Here is an 18826-nt window from a genome sequence, read left to right on the forward strand (position 1 = left end):
AGTTCCATCCAGTGTCATAAGTTCCATCCAGTGTCATAAGTTCCATCCAGTGTCATAAAGTCCATCCAGTGTCATAGTACCGTCCAGTTTCATAGTACCGTCCAAAGTCACTCATAAAATAGAAAGTCATAACAGCTAACAGCTCAATGTCTATCTAGAAGACGTCCATCATTAAGTCAGGCGAAAGCTCGCCGATGCAAACTCTCGGTAATCTTCAGCAGACTCTCGATAATTCTCAGCAGACTCTCGATAATCCTCGGCAGACTCTCGGTAATTCTCAGCAAACTCTCGGTAATCTTCAGCAGACTCTCGGTAATCCTCAACAGACTCCCGAGTATCCTCTTTCCATTTTCGAGCTTCCTTTCCCGGCTGATAATATCCGACTTCCCACTTTAGCACAATTGATGTCACTGCAATAAAATGCCATGGCGTCTCATAGATTGCTCTTGTTGGTTCATGCTGGCTAGCACAACTAGACGGGATGCAGATATGAGTGGTGAAAAATTCTCGAACCGTTGTAAGCTCAACAATATTGCTAAAGGCGTCGAAGTTGTATTACCCATGGCACTGTTTAGCCACAGAATAAATGATGTTCAGAATTCTGGACAGCAAAGCACTTTAAGACACAAATTGGCAATGTTAGAACGAACGCAAGTCCGACGCAGTTGGCCGGACCCTGAAACCCCTCGTCTAGCAGATCGAAAGCTAATACATATCACCAAAGGCAGAGCAAGCTAGGATACTAGAGCAGGAATTCTAGACACGAGGCAAAGAGAAACAAGATAAGAGCAAAAGAAAACGAAAACGGAATCGAAAACGAAAACGAAAAAGAAAACGGAATCGATATCGAAAACGAAAATGAAAATGAAAACCACAGCGGGCCAGAAAAATTCACCTACGCAATTGAATAAAGGCGAGACCGCCACACTGGCGCAAGATGAAACAGCATATTAGCATTATTCTATCGGCCACCCACATCCAAGTCCGACAAGATCTAATATGCTGGCACCGTAATCTTTTGCCATGGGTGTGCAGATATGCGGAAATAGACAATGCGGCCTTTTGTCGGACATGTGTGTGTCGATTAGAGCAAACTTCTTGCTTGAATGGGGGACGGCGCCAAGCACAAAAAAAAAGTTACACCCATGTCTTGTCCGTAAGCAATGTTATCCAGCACTTTCCTCTGTTCGATATGCGTGGGCTCTGGACGTCTATAGCCGTAGAACACTTGAACATGCATCAGCGCCGTAGATTGCATCAGCCTGCAATTGCGGCGCCACTTGGCAGCATGGGCCCACTCGTAATTTCTGTTTACATGCGGCTCTTTTTCTACGGAGCTTCCCTCTGTAACCAAGGGGCTGAATATTTTTTTTCCACACCCATGTCGCTTTCCGCGTATTGGCCCCAAGCGTGCATTTGAGCGCTTCTGCACAAGCATGTTGGATTTTATCCACGTTGCATTGACCAGCAGCAACACACCTGCTGAAGCTCCGACTGGGCCGGGCGGCCCTTTTTGCACTTCCCATCCGGCCGTGGCGAGACCCTCATGTCATTTGTCAGGCTCGTCTTGACACTTTTCTCCCAGTTCAGGGGTTCGTAAAGGCATATCTCGTGACATGCGGACATGCCGCATGGGAGGATTCCTGCAGGACGGCTCTCATTTGCCGAAAAAGCAATGCCGTGGGCCACAACCTTACTAATGTGTGTCTGCAGTCGTAGGGAGGTAGAGAACCATATCTTTGGGCCATCTGCACGAACGGGCTAAATAAAGTATATTCGTGCTAAAAATTGCCGGCTTAGTGTGTCTAAAAGAGATTGGACATGCGCACTGGGCCCCTAACACCAGTGGCCTATAATTGCCAGTTGTAATACGAGGCTGTTCAAGCCGCCGCAGGTCACTGTTATTGCGGAGATAAATACCTCGCGACTGGAAGGTTGTGTAAGCGCATGAACCCTGGTCATCAAGTGGACTGTGGAGAAGATCGTGGCGTAAATTTGTGGGACAGGAGTAGAAATATGGAGAATGAGGAGAGAATATGGTTGTAGAATTGAGGTAAGGGAAGTAGAGGATATGGTCGTAGAGGATATGGTTGAGAGTGTAGAATATGGTTGAGAGTATATGGTTCAGAAAGTAGAATAAATTTCAGAAAGTAGAATAAATTTCAGAAAGTAGAATATGGTTCAGAAAGTAGAATATGGCAAAGTCAGAGAAGGTGGACGCAACTAGAAACCTTCTTGTCCATCTTCAGCCAGAGTTGGCCCCACGAACTTCTCTGGTTGGTTTTGCTCGTCCTGTTTATTTGGTCTTCTCTGCTCGTTCCTCGTTTACCCCACAGAGGCGCCTGCATGGCCACCTCGATAACTTATCTCCTAGCAGGATGGTTGAGGAAGATTGGGCTGTGGTTGTCGTTTGTGACAGTAACATTTGCTCATAGTACGTTGGAAGACGATGGCAATTGCTGTCAGAATTCCGCTGGCGCAAATTCCGTCATTGTCTAACGGTTTCTTCTTGGCAGTGCGACTCATGTCAAGACGGAAAAGACAAGAACGGGCACAGAAATGCCTAGAGACTGGGGAAAAAACATGAAGTAGGCAAGACAAATGACTTCAGCACCCCCTCTAGCACAGCATCGATCTAAAGTAGCAATTTCCAGCTGTAGTTTGAGCCGTGGTGGAAAAACGTCAGCCGTTCCGCTGAAATTCCGTCGCAATTCCATCCATCTCGAAATTCCGATACGATCTCATCTCCACTATAAGACATCCACCATTTCAGCAAACAATCCCAAACTATCGCTTTCCATTCATACATGTCCTTGTTTGCGGGCTCTGAAGCTCTTTGTGTTCCTCCTGCCCAACGGGTCTCGCTTTCTCTGAGAAACCTCACAGTCTCTGTCAAAGGCCGAGACTCCGAGTCAGGATCCACCAAGATCCTCGATAATGTCTCGTTTGATCTCGCCCCCAGCAACATGGTTGCCATCATGGGCGGCTCTGGTGCCGGCAAAACGACATTGCTCAATGTCTTGGCCCAGACCACCAACATCAACAGTCCAACATTGAATTTCTCCGGATCGGTGCACTATAATGTCGCTCTGGGAGCAGAACATCCACGGATTTCCACAGCTTTCATGCAGCAGAGCGACGTTTTCTTGCCTGGCTTGACCTTGCGCGAGACGTTGGACTTCCAGGCCCAGCTACGTCTCCCCAATGCGACGTCTGCGGAAAGAAAAGAGCTTATTGCGTCGTTGCTTTCCCTTTTGGAGCTTGACCACAGAGCAGACGAGGTGGTGAAGACTTTCACAGGGACAGTTTCCCTTTCTGGCGGAGAACAGCGCCGCCTGTCATTGGCAATCCAGCTTCTTTCAAAACCACAGCTTCTTTTCTTGGACGAGCCAACTACAGGTCTCGACACCACGTCTGCGCTAACATTGGTTTCTGTCTTGAGAAAATTGGCGTCGCCCGAAATTGGCATCACCATTGTTCTTTCGATCCACCAGCCTCGCAGCGAGATTGTGTCTCTTTTTGATAATTTGTGTGTTCTCACCAGAGGCGGCCGAACCGTATACTACGGCTCGCTTTCGGAGTCTTTGGCATACTTCCAGGACCTTGGAGCGAAAAATTTGGTCACTAGTTTTGCATCGAGCGAACCGTTTGAGGTTTTCAATCGGATCATGGCTCTCCTGGTGAAAAACTCCATCTCTTTGGAAAAAGAAATCGAGACTTCCAGGCTTGTGGACTCGTTGGTGGCCGAGTGGGCTAGACGCCACGAGTTCAGCCTGGATATTCCAGTTGATAAGCAAAAGAAACACTTCCGGGCAAATCTCGATGTGTTCAAATCCGCCCAGCCTCTTCCGTTGCATAGAGAAGTGTACATCTTGGCCAAGCGAACCGGCCTTCTTTCCCTTCGAGACACTGGCTCTCTTATTGCATTGCTTGGCGGCGCCGTAGTGCTTGCTATTGTGCTAGGATGGATGTTTTACAAGCCAACGCCTAACTTGTCGGGAATCCGGTCTATCACCTCTGTCATGTATGCGGTGCTTGAAATTATCGGCTTTGCCCCGCTTACAATGGAGATTGAGCGTTTGTGGAAACATGACGGTGTTTTCTTCCTCAAAGAGTACCGGGAAAAGTACGTTTCCGCTCCTGGTTTCATTCTCTCGCGAAGGCTTGCCAAGTTTTGGGTCGAAGACTTGCCCGTCCTGATTATTTTCTCGTCGATAGCATATTTCATGTGGGGCTTGAGAGTGGGGGACAATTACAACGACAGCGGTGACGGATCATACTTTGGTATTTTTTTCACCGTTGTGCTCTTGGTGTCGCTTGTGGCCATGTCTACCGCTATGCTCTGCTTTTTCTTGGGCTCTTCATTTGCCATCTCGACTCTTTATTCCAACATCTTTTACCAGATCCAAAACTCGGGCTCCGGCTATTTTGTCAACTCGAAAACCATGCCTGTCTATGTCAAATGGGTCAAGTACATTGCATACTTCTGGTATGGCTTTGGCGCTTTGACCTCGAATCAGTATTCTGACTGGCAAGGCAAATGTCCATATCCTCAAGATGATGAGCGCTGTTTCGAGTATTCTGGCAATTACCAGTTGTCTGTCTTGGGTTTCCCGCAACATTGGGTCGGTGCCCCAATCGGGTACTTGGTTATTTGGTTTGTTGGCTTCAATTTGATGGCGTATGGTGTGGTCAAGTTGAAAAACTTTGATGTGGCAGTTGCCAAGCAAAGAAAAAACACCATTGGTGGTGAAGACGAAAACCAGGCGGCAGCTTTGGCAACAGAGTTATCTACAGCTGGTCTGGCAGATGAAAAGGAAACAGTGGGCGCCAATGGCGTGAGCATTCATGTTCGGAATGTGGAATTGGCCGTTAAGGTGAGAGAACTGCGGTTTTCCTTAGCCAAAACAGGGCTGCGTACGTTGCTCCATGGCATCAATGCCAACTTTCAGCAAAATGCTGTCAACGTGATAATGGGCCCTTCCGGAGGCGGGAAAACAACGTTTTTGAACTACTTGGCCTCTCGGTTGCCCAAAACGTCGTCCTTCTCATCCACGGGCCAGATTTACTTCAACGGCTTGCAAGAAGTGACTACAAAAGACATCTCTCGCATATCTGCCTATGTGACGCAGCATGACAATTTGTTAATTTCCCACTTGACTGTCCGTGAAACCCTCTACCACCAGGCGCTTTTACGTTTACCCGTGGAAGAACACAAGTACATTCCCAGCCAAATTGCATATTTGCTCAGGCAAACCGGATTGGTGGATTGTGCCGATACGCCTGTGGGATCTGCTTCGGTGAAGGGCATTTCGGGCGGAGAAAAAAGACGGGTTTCCATTGCCATCCAGCTTTTGAGCCGGCCCAAGATTCTTTTCTTAGACGAGCCAACATCTGGCCTCGACGTGGCCACATCTGCTTCTATTTTGGTCATGTTGAACAAGTTGGCTGCGGCAGGCACCACAATCATATCTTCGATTCACCAGCCAAGCAAAGAATTGTTTGACAATTTCGACTCGATGGTTCTCTTGGCCCGTGGCGGATACGTGGTGTACAACGGCCCTACTGCCGGAATCGGACAATACTTGGCCTCTTTGGGCTACCCATGTCCCGATCTGGTCAACATGGCCGATTTTGTTTTGGACGTGGTGTCAACGCAACTTATGGAAACCAAGGAAGCGGCAAAGGCCCGTGTGGAACATCTTATCAGCAAGTGGACCACTCAGCAATTGGAAAAGGAAGCGGAACCTGCAGTCGGCACCGAAATTGACTTGGCCAAATTCAGCAAAAAGCCAACGCCGTTCAGCGTAGCGTTCCGGACCGTTTGCAAAAGACAGCTTTTGGTGTCTTACCGTGCCAAAGACGTCATGTTTGCTCGGATTTCTCAAATCACCTTGTTGGCCGCAGTGTATGCTCTTTTCTTTGCGCCAATGAAAAACTCTCAAGAGGGAGTCAGCAACCGTTTGGGTATTGCCCAAAGTGTGGTCAACTTATACTTTTGTGGCTTGATCAACAACATTTCGCTCTATCCGTCCGAAAGAGACATTTTCCACCAGGAGTACAAAGATGGAACGTACAACTCGTTTGTATTTTCGTTTGCGTATCTTTTCGTCGAGCTCCCATTCGAAATCATTCCATCCATCTTCTTTGCCGTTTTGGTAGTGTTTGGAATCGGCTTGCCCAGAACAGCTGGTATGTTTTTCGCCATGTTTTATTCATCGCTTGTGTGCGTGAATGCTGGTGAATCTTTGGGAATTATCTTCAACTCCATGATTCAACATCTTGGCTTGGTGACAAATGTATTGAGCAATTTGTTTATGGTGGTTATCTTCATGGCTGGTACCATGTCTTTGCAAATGCCCGGATTCTTCAAAGCAATGAATTACCTCAGTCCCATCAAATATGTGATTCAAATCTGCATCAACATGAGCTTCAAAAACCAGCGGTTCCGGTGTGCGGAAGGAGTTGAATCATGTCTTATGGATACTGGTGAGGCTGTACTTAAACAGTATAAGATGAAAGCAGATGTGGCGACAGCCTTTGGTGCATTGACGGCGTGTTTGGTGATTTACAGGATCATTGCAGTGTTTTCTACATACGTGAGGGCCAAGTGGTTTGTTTGACAGTATGTGCTAGATTATTATGCTCTTAATACAATAACTATATCGATTTTTAGAAAGAGCTTGTAGTTGAAACGCTCTTGTGTTTGTGGCTGCAAAAAAATGGCGACGGGGGCCGAGGGAAACATCTGTACATCCTGAAGGTATAACATCCATACATCTCAAAAAATACATCAGTACATCCCCAAACATCCGTACATTCCAAGCATAAAAACCCATACACCAGTGCTATTCACACCTGTACATCCTTATAAACCCGTACCTTTTTATGCTAAAAACCCATACACCCACTAAATTTACACCTGTACCTCCGTAATAAACGGCTCCCCACAGCCTCCAAAACCGAGTGGTTGCACCCTTTTATGGCATCTCGTGAAGTATAGGTGTAGATTCATTTCAAATGGGACCAAAATGTTTATGTTGGACCGGTCTTTTCCTCAGCTTAACAGAACTCTAGACCCACCACAGCCAGCAATCCTTTTGAAATGTTCTGCTCTTATTAAGCCTTCTTTACTCCTTCATATTCCTTGCCGGTCCGCATCGTAACGATTTTAAGCAAACGTTAGATCCACCTAAAAGCCAGTTTGATGAATTCCTGCATATTAGCATTTTACCTAACAAATGGGAAAGTGCTGATTCAGCAAACTCCAAGTACATTTTCCAAGCATGTTTAGAAGCGTTATCCAAGGCGCCAGACTCGTATGTGTTTTCCCATGAACAGCCCCAGTTGATTTCCGGGCCCTCCTTTTTTTCCGCCGACCCGAACTAACCGCAGAATCCTGTTTTCAGAAAGCCAACATTTGCCAGATTTCTCTCGACAGAAATCAAAGACGCCATCGACAAGGCCGTGCAGAGCTCGCCTGTGGTGTTGTTCATGAAAGGCACGCCCGAGTTTCCCCAGTGTGGATTTTCCAGAGCCACCATCCAGATGTTGGGCCAGCAAGGCGTGGATCCACACAAATTTGCCGCCTACAACGTTTTGGAGGACCCAGAGTTGCGGGAAGGAATCAAGGAGTACAGCCAGTGGCCCACGATTCCACAACTTTACGTGAACAAGGAGTTTGTTGGCGGCTGCGACATTGTCATGTCCATGGCCAAGAGCGGCGAGTTGGCGGATTTGTTGGAGGCCAATGACTGTTTGGTTCCGGAGGAGGAAGAGCCCAGCCTGGCGGACGTGAAGCCGGCCAAGAGATGATCCTGTAGATAGAATATACGTGGTTTTGATCGAATAATCGAAAGAGAAGTGTATGACGGAACAACGATGAAATCAAGAAACGAATAAAGTGAAATTAGGAGTAATGGTAGAATGAAAAGAATGAGCAATGGTAAATGAAAATAAGGAATAATGGTAAATGAATGAAAAGAAGGAATAATGGTAAATGAATGAAAAGAAGGAGTGATGGTAAAGGAAAGAAAAGAAGGAGTGATGGTAAATGAATGAAAATGAGTAATAATAAACAAATAAAAAGAATGGAATAATGGCGAACGAAATTAAATGAAGGGGGTTTCAATGGATTTCTCTTTCTTAGAGTTTCTCCTGATGTAGTTGTAATACATTCCTAGCGTAAATCGTGGGACAAAAGGTTGTACATCAGTTCTATTATGATCAGGCTCTTTATAATACTCAGGAATAATAAGTTGGGTCTGGTCTGGAGTTATGGTAGTATCTGCCCTTGAAAATTTTCCTTCTTTGTCGTATTGTTTTCTCCATTGGAACAACTTTGTGACCTTTCTAATGAAAAATACAAATCGAATGGAGAGATGAGATGAAAAAGTCGAAAGCGAAAAGGAACGTTAGGATGAATGAAGAGTAAAAAAATCAAGGCCAAAACATGATAGACCAAAATAGTCTACGAGCTCGGAACGATAATGAAGGAACCGACTCATTCCAAGAGAGGACAGAAATGTCTTCATCTGGCCTAACAGAATTTAATTCCAGCAATACTCGCCCACGAAATTGAGAGTGCTAGTCACAAATACTTGGCAGAAATGAATCGTTGTTGGTCAACTAAAACGCCATCTCGACAGGTATAGGAAATTAGTGATAATCACTCGAAACTTTTGGCGGAATCGACAGGCAAATATACGTAAACCAGCGGAATAATTCTTGGACATTCTTAATAGAGATAGTATTCTTGAGATTTGACATTCCGGCAGAATTCTTGAGACTTAATGGACCTTCAAACTTGTTTCTCTATAAATGATAGCTCGTTCAACGAAATCAATCAGCGACTCTTCTTTTTTGATTTACAAACTAGACCTATTTTTGCTCATTCTGTCGGTCCAGAAATCCGGAACGATCCGAAAAGCGGAATTTGGAGTAACACTTTCGTATCACGTTGCAACTACGGGTTGACACAGAAGTTATCTCCTAGCAGATACGACATTGTCCCAGCAGAGTTTTCTTGTCTCGCAAGGTCGACTGATTCCATCTGTAGAGACTGTACATGGGATGAAATTTTCCTGTAATGAAACCTTCATCAATGCCAGAGATGGCGAAGTGGAGCAGTGCGACATTTTTCATGCACAGAATCCCGAGAAGCGTTTACGGGCTATGAAACCCCACTGCACCTGGAACTAAAAAGGGTGTATTCGACAAAAATAAGCAAGAAAATCCTATTTCCTTGCAGAATCTGCTCGGCAATGCATAGTCTAATTATTCTTTTGGAGTGTTCTTTCCAAGGGAAATAGACAGTGCATATGCAAGCGCGAGCGCTAAAGTGGGATGGGTGTCTGTCTTGTAAAAGAAAAAATTCCGTGGGCCTTTGGCCCAGCCGTTTGTTTTAGTCAGGATTACTAATGCTGACACACTTCCGCGCCGAATCTTCGCGAACATGTACGGCGTCTTCCATGCGCCATGTCTATGGCCTGAGACAAGATCGGAACGGAATTGGGAACGCTGTAGTCATGTTGTATTGAAGAACGGGCGATTTATTTGTAGGTGGAGATTTCGTTAGGTGGAGATTTTGTTGCAGGTGGAGATTTCGTTATAAGAGACTAGTCTGTTCTTGGCATCTACGATCCAGATCCCGATGGCTCCTTATTATTCCATGAATTCCATGATTGAACAATCGAATTGCAGATGGAACGAGAGCCACCTTTTCAACCTGGAACAAAGACATGGACATGGACAGGAATACAGGAAGACATGAACATGGATATGAACATGAAGACAGGAAGACATGAACATGAAGACAGGAAGACATGGACATGGACATGGACATGAAGACATCAACTTCAACGTCAAGACTTCCATCATGAACTTCAACGTCCAGTCTTCCATCATAAACTTCATGAAACTTCATGAAAACTTCACGATACCTTCTACAGCTTTCGGCTATTCATCCTTTCCCCGGCATCTGCCGGATCGGGCGGAACATACTTGCCTGCTTTCTGGACCAGCCAGTCTACAGCTCTACGGATCTCTGCGGCTATCCAGGATGCAAGTTCTTAAACAAAAGAGTACACGGAAACCAGTTGCATGAGGAAATCATCAACCGTAAGTCAAGCCAGCCTGCTGGCTCACGCGTGGCCGCTCTTCACCGACGAGCGTCTTCGGAGCAAGTTCAGATCGTTCATGTTCAAACAAAATTTGTAGTCTCCATTGATGCCCGAGATCACCGACGACGAGCGCGTGCGCCCGTCGTCCTCGTTTATCAGCTTCAGCGAGTTGGTCGACGACAGCGACGAAATGGAAAGGTACTTCAAGCCCATGAGCTTGTCGTGAACCTCTTTTGCCGAAGCGAGCTCTTCATCCGAGGCTACCGACTCCAGGCCGTAGAGATCGCTCTCGTCTTCGTCGTCTTCGTCTTCGTCACTGTCCTCGCTGTCCTCGCTGTCGTCTTCATCGTCCTCGCGATCCATTTCGCTGAAAACCTTGCGGAAATTGACGTTCATGGGCGTCCGGGGCAAGTGCGACTTGTGGCTCGGCGCAAACGACGTTTTCGGATCGAACTTCACCTCCATCGGATCGACGTTTTCCACGGCCCGGCTAAAGTGCGCCAACAGCTTGAGGTTCACGTGCGACATGGCCGGGTTGCTGAACACTTTCTTGATGGCAAGCGACGGCGACGCCAAGCCGTTTTTGCTTCCAAACGGACTGGTGGCATGTCCGGGTGCTCCGGAAACGCTCAACTCGGAAATCGACTGCGACAACGCATCCAACGACGACACGGATGAGTCTGTGGGCTTATCCGTGGCTCTGTCGGTTTGCACGTTTTCCACCATTTCCACCGAGGCGTTGACGTGCTGCATCTCGGGGAAATAGCTTTCCGACGCCAACGGAACGGCGTCGGCCATCCACGGATGGCTGTAGATCTCGTCGAGCGTGATTCTCTTGATCGGGTTGACCACCAACATGCGCGAAATCAAGTCTTTGGCGTCGGCGCTGATTTCGTCCCACCACGGCTCCAAAAACACAAAGTCCGCCGTGAGGATTTTGTGCGTCAACACGTCCTGGTCGTCGTCATAGAAGGGCGGGAACCCGCAGAGTACCGTGTACAAAAAGCACCCGAGAGACCATATGTCCACGGCTTTCGAGTAGTAGTTACTTTTCAGCGCCGACGTTTTGAAGCGCCGTTTTTTCGCCACGCCGCAGTGGATCACCTCCGGCGCCGTGTACCCTGCCGTTCCGCAGGGCGTTTTGAGGTTGCTTTGGGTGCTAGCCAGCGGATCGTACTTGAGCTGTTTGGCCAAGCCGAAATCGGCCAATTTGATGGTTCCGATGCCGCCGCCGCCGACGCCGGGCAGGAAACGGCCTTCGTCCTTCTTGGTGCTGTCGTCGGATTTCCGTAGCGCCGCCTTATACTCGTCGGCGGGCCGGGGCACGTACGGAATGCGCTTGAACAAGAGATTCTCGGGCTTGATGTCGCGGTGCACAATGTTGTTGCGGTGCAAGAAGGAGATGGCCTCGAGAAGCTGCAAAAAAACGTGCTTGGCCAACGGCTCCGAGAAGTAGGTGTACTCGATGATCTTGTTGAAGATCTCGCCGCCGTCGCAAATCTCAAGCACCAAAAAACAGTTGTCCGGCGTGTCAAAGTACTCGATGAGGTGCAAGATGTTGGGGTGGCCGCCCACGTTCGAAAGCGTGTTCATGATGTTGATTTCGTTTTGGATATTGCCCAACTGTTTGGCGCTCAAGTTCTCCTTGTTGATGATCTTGACCGCCACTTTCTCGCCCGTCGACACATCCTCGGCCCGATATACGGACGAAAAGGCGCCTTCGCCCAAAAGCTGCTCGAGCCGGTAGTTGGCTGGCAAATCCGGATACTGGGCTAAACTGAAGGTGGGTTTTCCGTGGGAAGACATCTTCTTGAAGGGGAGAAACGGAATGGATTTCTGCTGGTTAGCAAAAGAGGGAAGGAATGGCAGGGAGTGAAGGAGAGGAAAAAATGATACAAAAAAAAAAAACACAGAGTGAAAAGACCCGCTAGTAGAAAAATATCCTAGAGGCTAAATGTACTAGTGCGACTTGATTCCACACTTTTCCTTCTGTTTCGGTCTTGAATGCACACAGAATTATCCTCAGCACACCCGTACACCACACACATAACTCATCCCAAATCTGATACGTACTAGAGTGATGGCCATGGGGCAAATTGCTGGGCCAGATTGCGGCCGGCGATCGGCGCGGTCTTAACTGCCGGGCAAAATTATTTTTATCTGCTCCCCAGACTTTGGTCATGATGATAAAAGACAAAAAAAAAAAAAAGGGCGCAACACGACGTCATTCTGTGCGTTCCCCTCAGAATGCAGTGAGAAATGACGTAACGGCACATTTCGCGCTTTTACCATGTTCCAGTAGTGTTTTTTTTTCTCTGACAAGACAGCGGAAGTGAGGCCGGTCGAAGGTATAATGGGGAGAAATTCCGGTCTGAAACTGGCAGCGCTGGTCAGAGAGCCAGACCGTTTTGACGATTTTCGAAAAGACGGGGTCATGTGGAGAATCTTCCCACTTTTAGCCGTACTGCACGCAGGCCGCGATTATCCTTTCTGTATGCGTCATGGGCAATAATACGGTATTGTTTAGGGAAAAGACGATCGCGGTCTTTCTTGTGTGTGATGCCCCTAAGTAAAAAATAGCCTTTTGAAGACATGGAGACGGCTATTTTTGGCGTGCGTTTTTGTGCTTATCTCTGGAATTGGGACAGCCGGGCCTATTGACGTAATGTCTACTTCATGGCCTACCAGAATAATTTTGATTTGGTTAAAGTCCATGAAGTAATAAAGTACGGAAGTTAAATTCGAAGAAAGTAAAGTAATGCGCTTCAAAGTAAAGTCTATTCTTTAAAGTTACCTCTCTTCCGAATCCGCAGGCCCTTAAAGGAGAATCGGACCAGCGAAGATTACCTTCATTTATTCCGCCTTCATTTATTCCACATTCATTTATTCCACCTTCATTTATTCGACCAGTGAAGATTTATTCGATGTCGTCAATTACTCGAAAGTGCAACCATATAAGTCTCAATGGACCCAGAGTCTTTTCTTGTCCCGCTAAGTTGTAAGGCCCAGTCCAGATTCGAACAAATTCCCGAAGAGTCGGGGAATCTTGTGTTGTTCCCAGTTGATTGGTTACTGGGGAGCTTGAGGGAGGAAATTGGACAAGATTTCACCAAGTCCAGCCAGATTTCAGCCTGCTGTTCCATGGAAAGTATGCGAGCAGTTTTATCCAAACTTCTGCTAAAAACGTTGTACAGTGCTACTTGGTCGTTCTATATTGATGAAACCATTTCTACCTGCAAAGTAATTATTTATTTTCAGTACCTTTGAGCGGCTAGGTTTTCTTTAGATGTGGTTTCTTTGGGCAATAGTCCAAACTTGGTCGAACTAGAATATTATAGTTCCTATATGGCTACTCGCCAACATTCGGTGCCAACAAAGCTTGTGTTCGTCTTTCCCAATACTAACAAAATATCCTCGTTCTGACAAATTGCGGCCCTAGATGCATTTTTATTGTGTCTAGACTGGTTTGAGTTACTTCACGCTTCTCTACCAGATCGACCAATATTCAAATCCGGCGATCACACTATGCAAACTGCGAAAAATACCACCAGAACAGAATAATAACTTCCGAAGAAAACAAGTTCTGTAAACGGTCCCTTTTGTTTACTGGTGACTTTTGGTAGTATGAATTTTGGTTGGTTTTGGTGCGAGTCTGAAAACCAGGCACATTTTCCAGGTTGGCTCTCAAATTTTCATAGTGCTACGCTTAATACTTTTTTCCTTTTACTTTTTTTCTTAATACTTGCTTAATGCTTGCTTAATGCTTGCTTAATACTTGCTTAATACTTGCTTAATACTTGCTTAATACTTGCTTAGTACTTTTACCTGCTTCTTTGTTCACGTGCCGATCTGTGTTGATGCACGTGACTCCCATCACCTCTTCATCGCCTTCTGGCGCAAAAGTGACTTTCTTCCCCAATGAGCAGTAAGACGAAAAAAAACGTCTACTCGAGCGCCAACGTTGATTCGGCGGCGCTCAAGGAGCTCCTTGAAGTGTCGCATGTCGGTGTTTTCGACGACTTGACCCCCGTCGTTTCTTTTGTTCAAAAGGGCCTTTTGCTCAAGACCTTGAGTAACATTTCCTATTTCAGCTCTGTCAACAGCATCAAGCAAGTGGCACGTGTGTCGGACAACTTGGCACAGGTGTTGGACTCCATCAACTTTGTCCTCAACGACACGAACCCGGAGTCGAAAAACTTACAGTTCAAGTTGGCTCTTTTGGACCAACGCGAGCGGCTCTCGGAATTCTACTCGGACTTGTGCAAAAACCACTTGAAGTTGGTGTACAAGGTGTACGGCTTGAGAAAGCCCGAGGCTGTTGCTGGTGTGTCTCGCTTGGTCGTTGCATTGTGCGAGTATAATGACCAAAGCGTTTTTTCCGAGTTTCTCGATAGTTTCGACTTCAACCACACGGTGCTACCGAAGATTTTTGTTCCTTCTAGAGACGACTTTGACCGCAAGGTCTTGTTGGCCGGGTCTATGCGGAGTTCTGCGGTCGACTTGTGGCTTGCGATCTGTTCCAAATGCCCTGCCACCTTTAGAAAAGCATTGTTGACCAATTTCAAAATCATGAACAACTTCTGGAAGTACGTGGAGATGGAGCGGTACGACACTTTGAACAAGATCATCGAGTTCCTCACCAAATACGTGTTGGACGAGAAATCGTTCAAAAGATCGACAAAGTGCCAAATCCTCAACGAAAACTTCTTGTTCAATTTCCGCTCCTTGTTTCCTTTGGCCACCAGTGAGAACACGAGATTGGAAGACAACGACGAAGATGAGTTCTCTGATTTCAAGTCAGCCTTCACAACGTTCATGAATGTCTTGGTTTCCGACCTGGCCCGAGGCATTTCTTATCCACAAAACGAGTTTGGTTCACTTTTAACTGTCAATAACAAGTCTTTCAAAATCAACAATAAGTTGATTTACACTCTCCTCACGGCGCTCAAACCTTGGGAGTCCTACTCGCAGCTCCAGTACGTGATGGAAATCCTCAATCACAATAGTGAATTGCTTCCTCCCTACATGAACTGGATTGTGGCATTTTCTGGTGGATATCATGATCCGTCTTTAACGTCGTACTGGATAGGACATACGCTTCTTTACACAGAGATCTTGAAATCCCCTTCGCTCCCTGCACAACTCGAATATGTGTCTTTGGCTCCGCTCTCTAAAAACGCCATGACAGATTGTCTTACATTTCCAAACGATTTGGTGAAGCAGTTGGGGTTGCAGTTGATTTTGCTCCAGTTGCTCAAACTTTCCAAAGCAAACAATGTCCCGCAAACGCTAGTCGAACTTGTTTTGGAAAATTTGCCCGTAAATGCAATGTTCGTTCCACTTTTGAACCACCCCAATAACACCATCAAACTTACAGCTACTATGATTGTCAGAACAATGGAACAGCTTGCACCAGCTTCTTCTTCTTCGGCCATTGTGTCGCTTATTGGAACCAATCTTGCTGGTTTGAATCTTGAAAATGACCAATGCGACAGCTTTGAGTTGATCCTTCTTGACAACTATTTGTCTATTCAGTCCAACAATGACCTTAAATGGTGGAATAAATCTTCGAAGGGAAACTCTTTTTTCACGTCTTTACTAAAGTTATCCAGCATGGTTCTGCTCAAGTCCAAACTCTTCCATATTCTAGAAAAATTGACGAAAACCTCGCTCATTTTCCACGATATGAAGTATGTGGAAAACCCGCTCTTGATGTTGATTGAAGCTACTTCCTCTTTCAAAAGCACAGATCTTTCTGATTCATTCTGGAATTGCATGGATGAAACCATATCCAGATCCATCAAAACTCCTTACAAATATCTCGACAAGTCTCATCTTGAATACGACGATGTGAGTATTTTCGTGGTTGTTCTTTTTGAGCAGCTCCGGTTTGTCCCCCAAGTGGAGGCTGACAAATCCATAATGCTATGGTTGAACACTTTCATGCAAAAACTTGTTGTCGTCGGCGAATCTTTGACAAGCATTGAAAAACTCGCCGGTGACAATGGCTTTAGCTTGAGTATAGATTTATCATCTGTTCAAGCGAAAGATAATATCATCACAAAATACGATTTCGCTGAAGGTGTTCTCGTGCTCAATAGATTGGTTAATACCACGAAAAGTGCTACCGCTTTGTTTGATCTTGTGTCAAAGTTAGGCAGTTTTTTGATGGGAGCAGGATTATCCGACACATTCCTATATCACTTTGTCTCAAACCCCGAGAAATGGCCATTTGTTCAGAGAATGTCTTCAAGCAACATTTCTGAAAATGATATTATTGGCATTTCTCTTTTCAGTGAATTGCTCCAGCAATTGGAGGAGCCTTTTTTCTCGACTCCTTTGAACAAATTGGTTTTCGAGTCGTGTAAACTTGAATTGCCTAAGAAAAATCAGGCTGTGGTTGGAAAATTCTTGTGGATCTTGTCCGGAGACCAAATCAAAGAATTGGCAAACGAGGTCTTTTTTAACGAATTGTTGATTACGAATCTTTACAAGAAGGTTATTGACATGAAGTTGGACATAGTTCCTGATTTTGCCAAGCTCATGGCTATTTCGTCCCAAGAGATGAACGGGATCTTGTCTCACTTCAAGCCTCCCATCGAACAGATCCATTTGGTTTTGGGAAATCCCCATTTCCACTTTCTTCTCGATGATCCAAATGATGATGTTATTCAATATCTTATCCAGGTAAAAGATATCAGTGATGATGTTTTGTACCGGGTCGCTATTTATAGCAGAGAGCTTGCGGAAAAATACAAGGGAAGAGTGATTCTGTTGGCCATGTCTTTGGACAATTGGTCACAGTCAATGAAGATTTTCACATTTCTTCTGGATTTCTTTGAAATAAATGATGTTTTAGGCTTAGTCATGCTGCATGTGGAAGGGAAGCAAAAACTTACAATGACAGCAGACTTTGCACGTTTCTTAACTAAAGCTTTTGTGCTGGGTGAACTTCCAGAAACCGTGAAAATTTGGTTCCATAAAGCGATGGTATATATTACGAAGAAATTTGCTGAGTCGCCGACATTGTCAGAAAACTTTGATGCGTTTTTGCAATCTATGGAGGGTTTCATTTCTTCGGTCGAAAAGCCTTGGAAATTAATTCCATCGAGCGTCGTCAATACGCAATTTGAAGTTTTATTGAAGCACCATGTTTGGGCAGCACAAGAGAAATATCTTTCCTATGCCAATAAGGTTATTCTCAAAGCAGAGGCAAAAGACATATTGTCCGACAAATTACTTCAGATTTTTGTGAACAACGAGCATAATGTGCTTAATAAGCTTCCCAACACAGATGATGCCGGCGTTCGGTTTAATTCCGCTTTGCTAATCTACACGCTCTTCAATCTTGATGCAAGCAGATCTGCCACCATCACGTTACTAAACAGACTTTTGACATTTTACCTCGGGTCTACGCGATGCGAAGACTTGTTAATAAAAGTCGTTTTGAAGGGCATTGAGAAAAACATAACGCAAAGCTGGGTCAACCAAGTGACCAACTGGGATTTTCTGGAAGAAATCAGCCAAAAGGATTTGGAGTTGGTTGGTGAAGAACGGCTTTTCATCAGAGACCATTCAAATCTTGTTGTGGCATTGAATAAGAAATTTGTTCAGAATACCGTCAACAACATGGCCGACTTGCCCATTGCACCCAAGACCCGTGACTATACAGACTATGAACGGTTTGCCCAATCATGTCCTGTTTCTGCTTACCAGGAAACCGTTTACGACGCAGAGTTTCTTATTCTCGTCATCATCAACAATGACGAGCTTATTCGCGAAGAAGAGGAGGGGAAAATCACATTCAACATGGCGAAGTTGGCCGATTCCGGGTTGCTTGGGTTTGTTGTGGCTGCGCTTTCCAACGCCGAAATCAGGGACATCTCCAAGATTCTTTTGCACGGCATGTTGAAGTACATCAATGCGCTGGAGGCTAATTTCAAGGACAAGAGCGTTCTCAAGGTGTACGTTTCTTCGATTTTGCACACGTTGCGTGTGGCCGACCACAAGACGCCCTTGGTGTGGCACATTGTCGGAAGTATGGCCAGCATTCTCACCAACCCGGGCCATTTCCTCTACGATCGGGTTGTGCGGTACATTTTGGCCACGCCCGTGTTCAAAGAGCTCGAGATCCCGCTCTTCAACACCATCATGTTCTCTATCCGCGGCGACGACACGGCCGAAGACGACAACTACTACAGACAAGTGCTGTGGATCTTGGAGCAGTTGACCCATGGCGTCCAGAACGGCACCGACTTGAAGCTTTTGCGGTACAAAAACGTTGTGGAGCTCATGCTCAACATGTGCAACTCGAGCTACGTGTCGAGCCACATGAAAAGCGCCGTGCTTCATCTTCTCTATGTCATTCAGCGCATCCAGAAGGAAGGCCTGGACATGTTGGTGACCAAGTTTGGCGCCTTGTCTTCGCTTGAGATTCTCAAAAGTTCCGTGGACACGGGCGTGCTAGCCGGGCTTCAGCTGGCGCTCAATGCGGACCAGGTGGCGCTTCGGTTTGGCGTTTTGGCGCTGGGCCTGAAAAGATTGCAAGAATGGACAAGCGACGATGTGCAAGTGGCGGTGAAGAGAATCCACGCTGCGTAAGCAGAATAAACAATTACAAGAAAAAATAAGTAATAAAAAAAAAATGCAAAAGTAAATAAACCGATTGTAAAAGTAAAAGCAAAAGTAAATAAACTAAACGTAAA

At 45.9% G+C, this 18826-nt stretch overlaps 4 protein-coding genes across 4 annotated transcripts; 3 read left to right on the forward strand and 1 right to left on the reverse strand. All coding sequences in view use genetic code 12, as the record gives it.

Annotated features, from left to right (window-relative positions):
• Positions 1 to 2807: 2807 nt before the first annotated feature.
• On the forward strand, positions 2808 to 6623 carry ROA1 (Roa1p; the record flags this gene model as incomplete). The annotated part of the gene is made up of 1 exon (XM_002614163.2): positions 2808 to 6623. One exon carries the CDS (start codon positions 2808 to 2810, stop codon positions 6621 to 6623), a length of 3816 nt encoding a protein of 1271 aa, XP_002614209.2.
• A 663-nt stretch (positions 6624 to 7286) lies between these two features.
• FOB63_004571 (monothiol glutaredoxin) lies at positions 7287 to 7815 on the forward strand (the record flags this gene model as incomplete). Its single annotated transcript, XM_066102411.1, has 2 exons — positions 7287 to 7319; positions 7396 to 7815. 2 exons carry the CDS (start codon positions 7287 to 7289, stop codon positions 7813 to 7815), a joined length of 453 nt encoding a protein of 150 aa, XP_065958261.1.
• A 2327-nt stretch (positions 7816 to 10142) lies between these two features.
• FOB63_004572 (uncharacterized protein) lies at positions 10143 to 11927 on the reverse strand (the record flags this gene model as incomplete). Its single annotated transcript, XM_002614162.2, has 1 exon — positions 10143 to 11927. The coding sequence occupies one exon, from the start codon at positions 11925 to 11927 to the stop codon at positions 10143 to 10145; it is 1785 nt and encodes a 594-aa protein (XP_002614208.2).
• Positions 11928 to 14039: 2112 nt separating this feature from the next.
• FOB63_004573 (uncharacterized protein) lies at positions 14040 to 18722 on the forward strand (the record flags this gene model as incomplete). Its single annotated transcript, XM_002614161.2, has 1 exon — positions 14040 to 18722. One exon carries the CDS (start codon positions 14040 to 14042, stop codon positions 18720 to 18722), a length of 4683 nt encoding a protein of 1560 aa, XP_002614207.2.
• Between the last annotated feature and the right edge of the window lie 104 nt (positions 18723 to 18826).

Source organism: Clavispora lusitaniae, assembly GCF_014636115.1.
Source record: "Clavispora lusitaniae strain FDAARGOS_655 chromosome Unknown tig00000223_pilon, whole genome shotgun sequence".
NCBI lineage: Eukaryota > Fungi > Ascomycota > Pichiomycetes > Serinales > Metschnikowiaceae > Clavispora > Clavispora lusitaniae.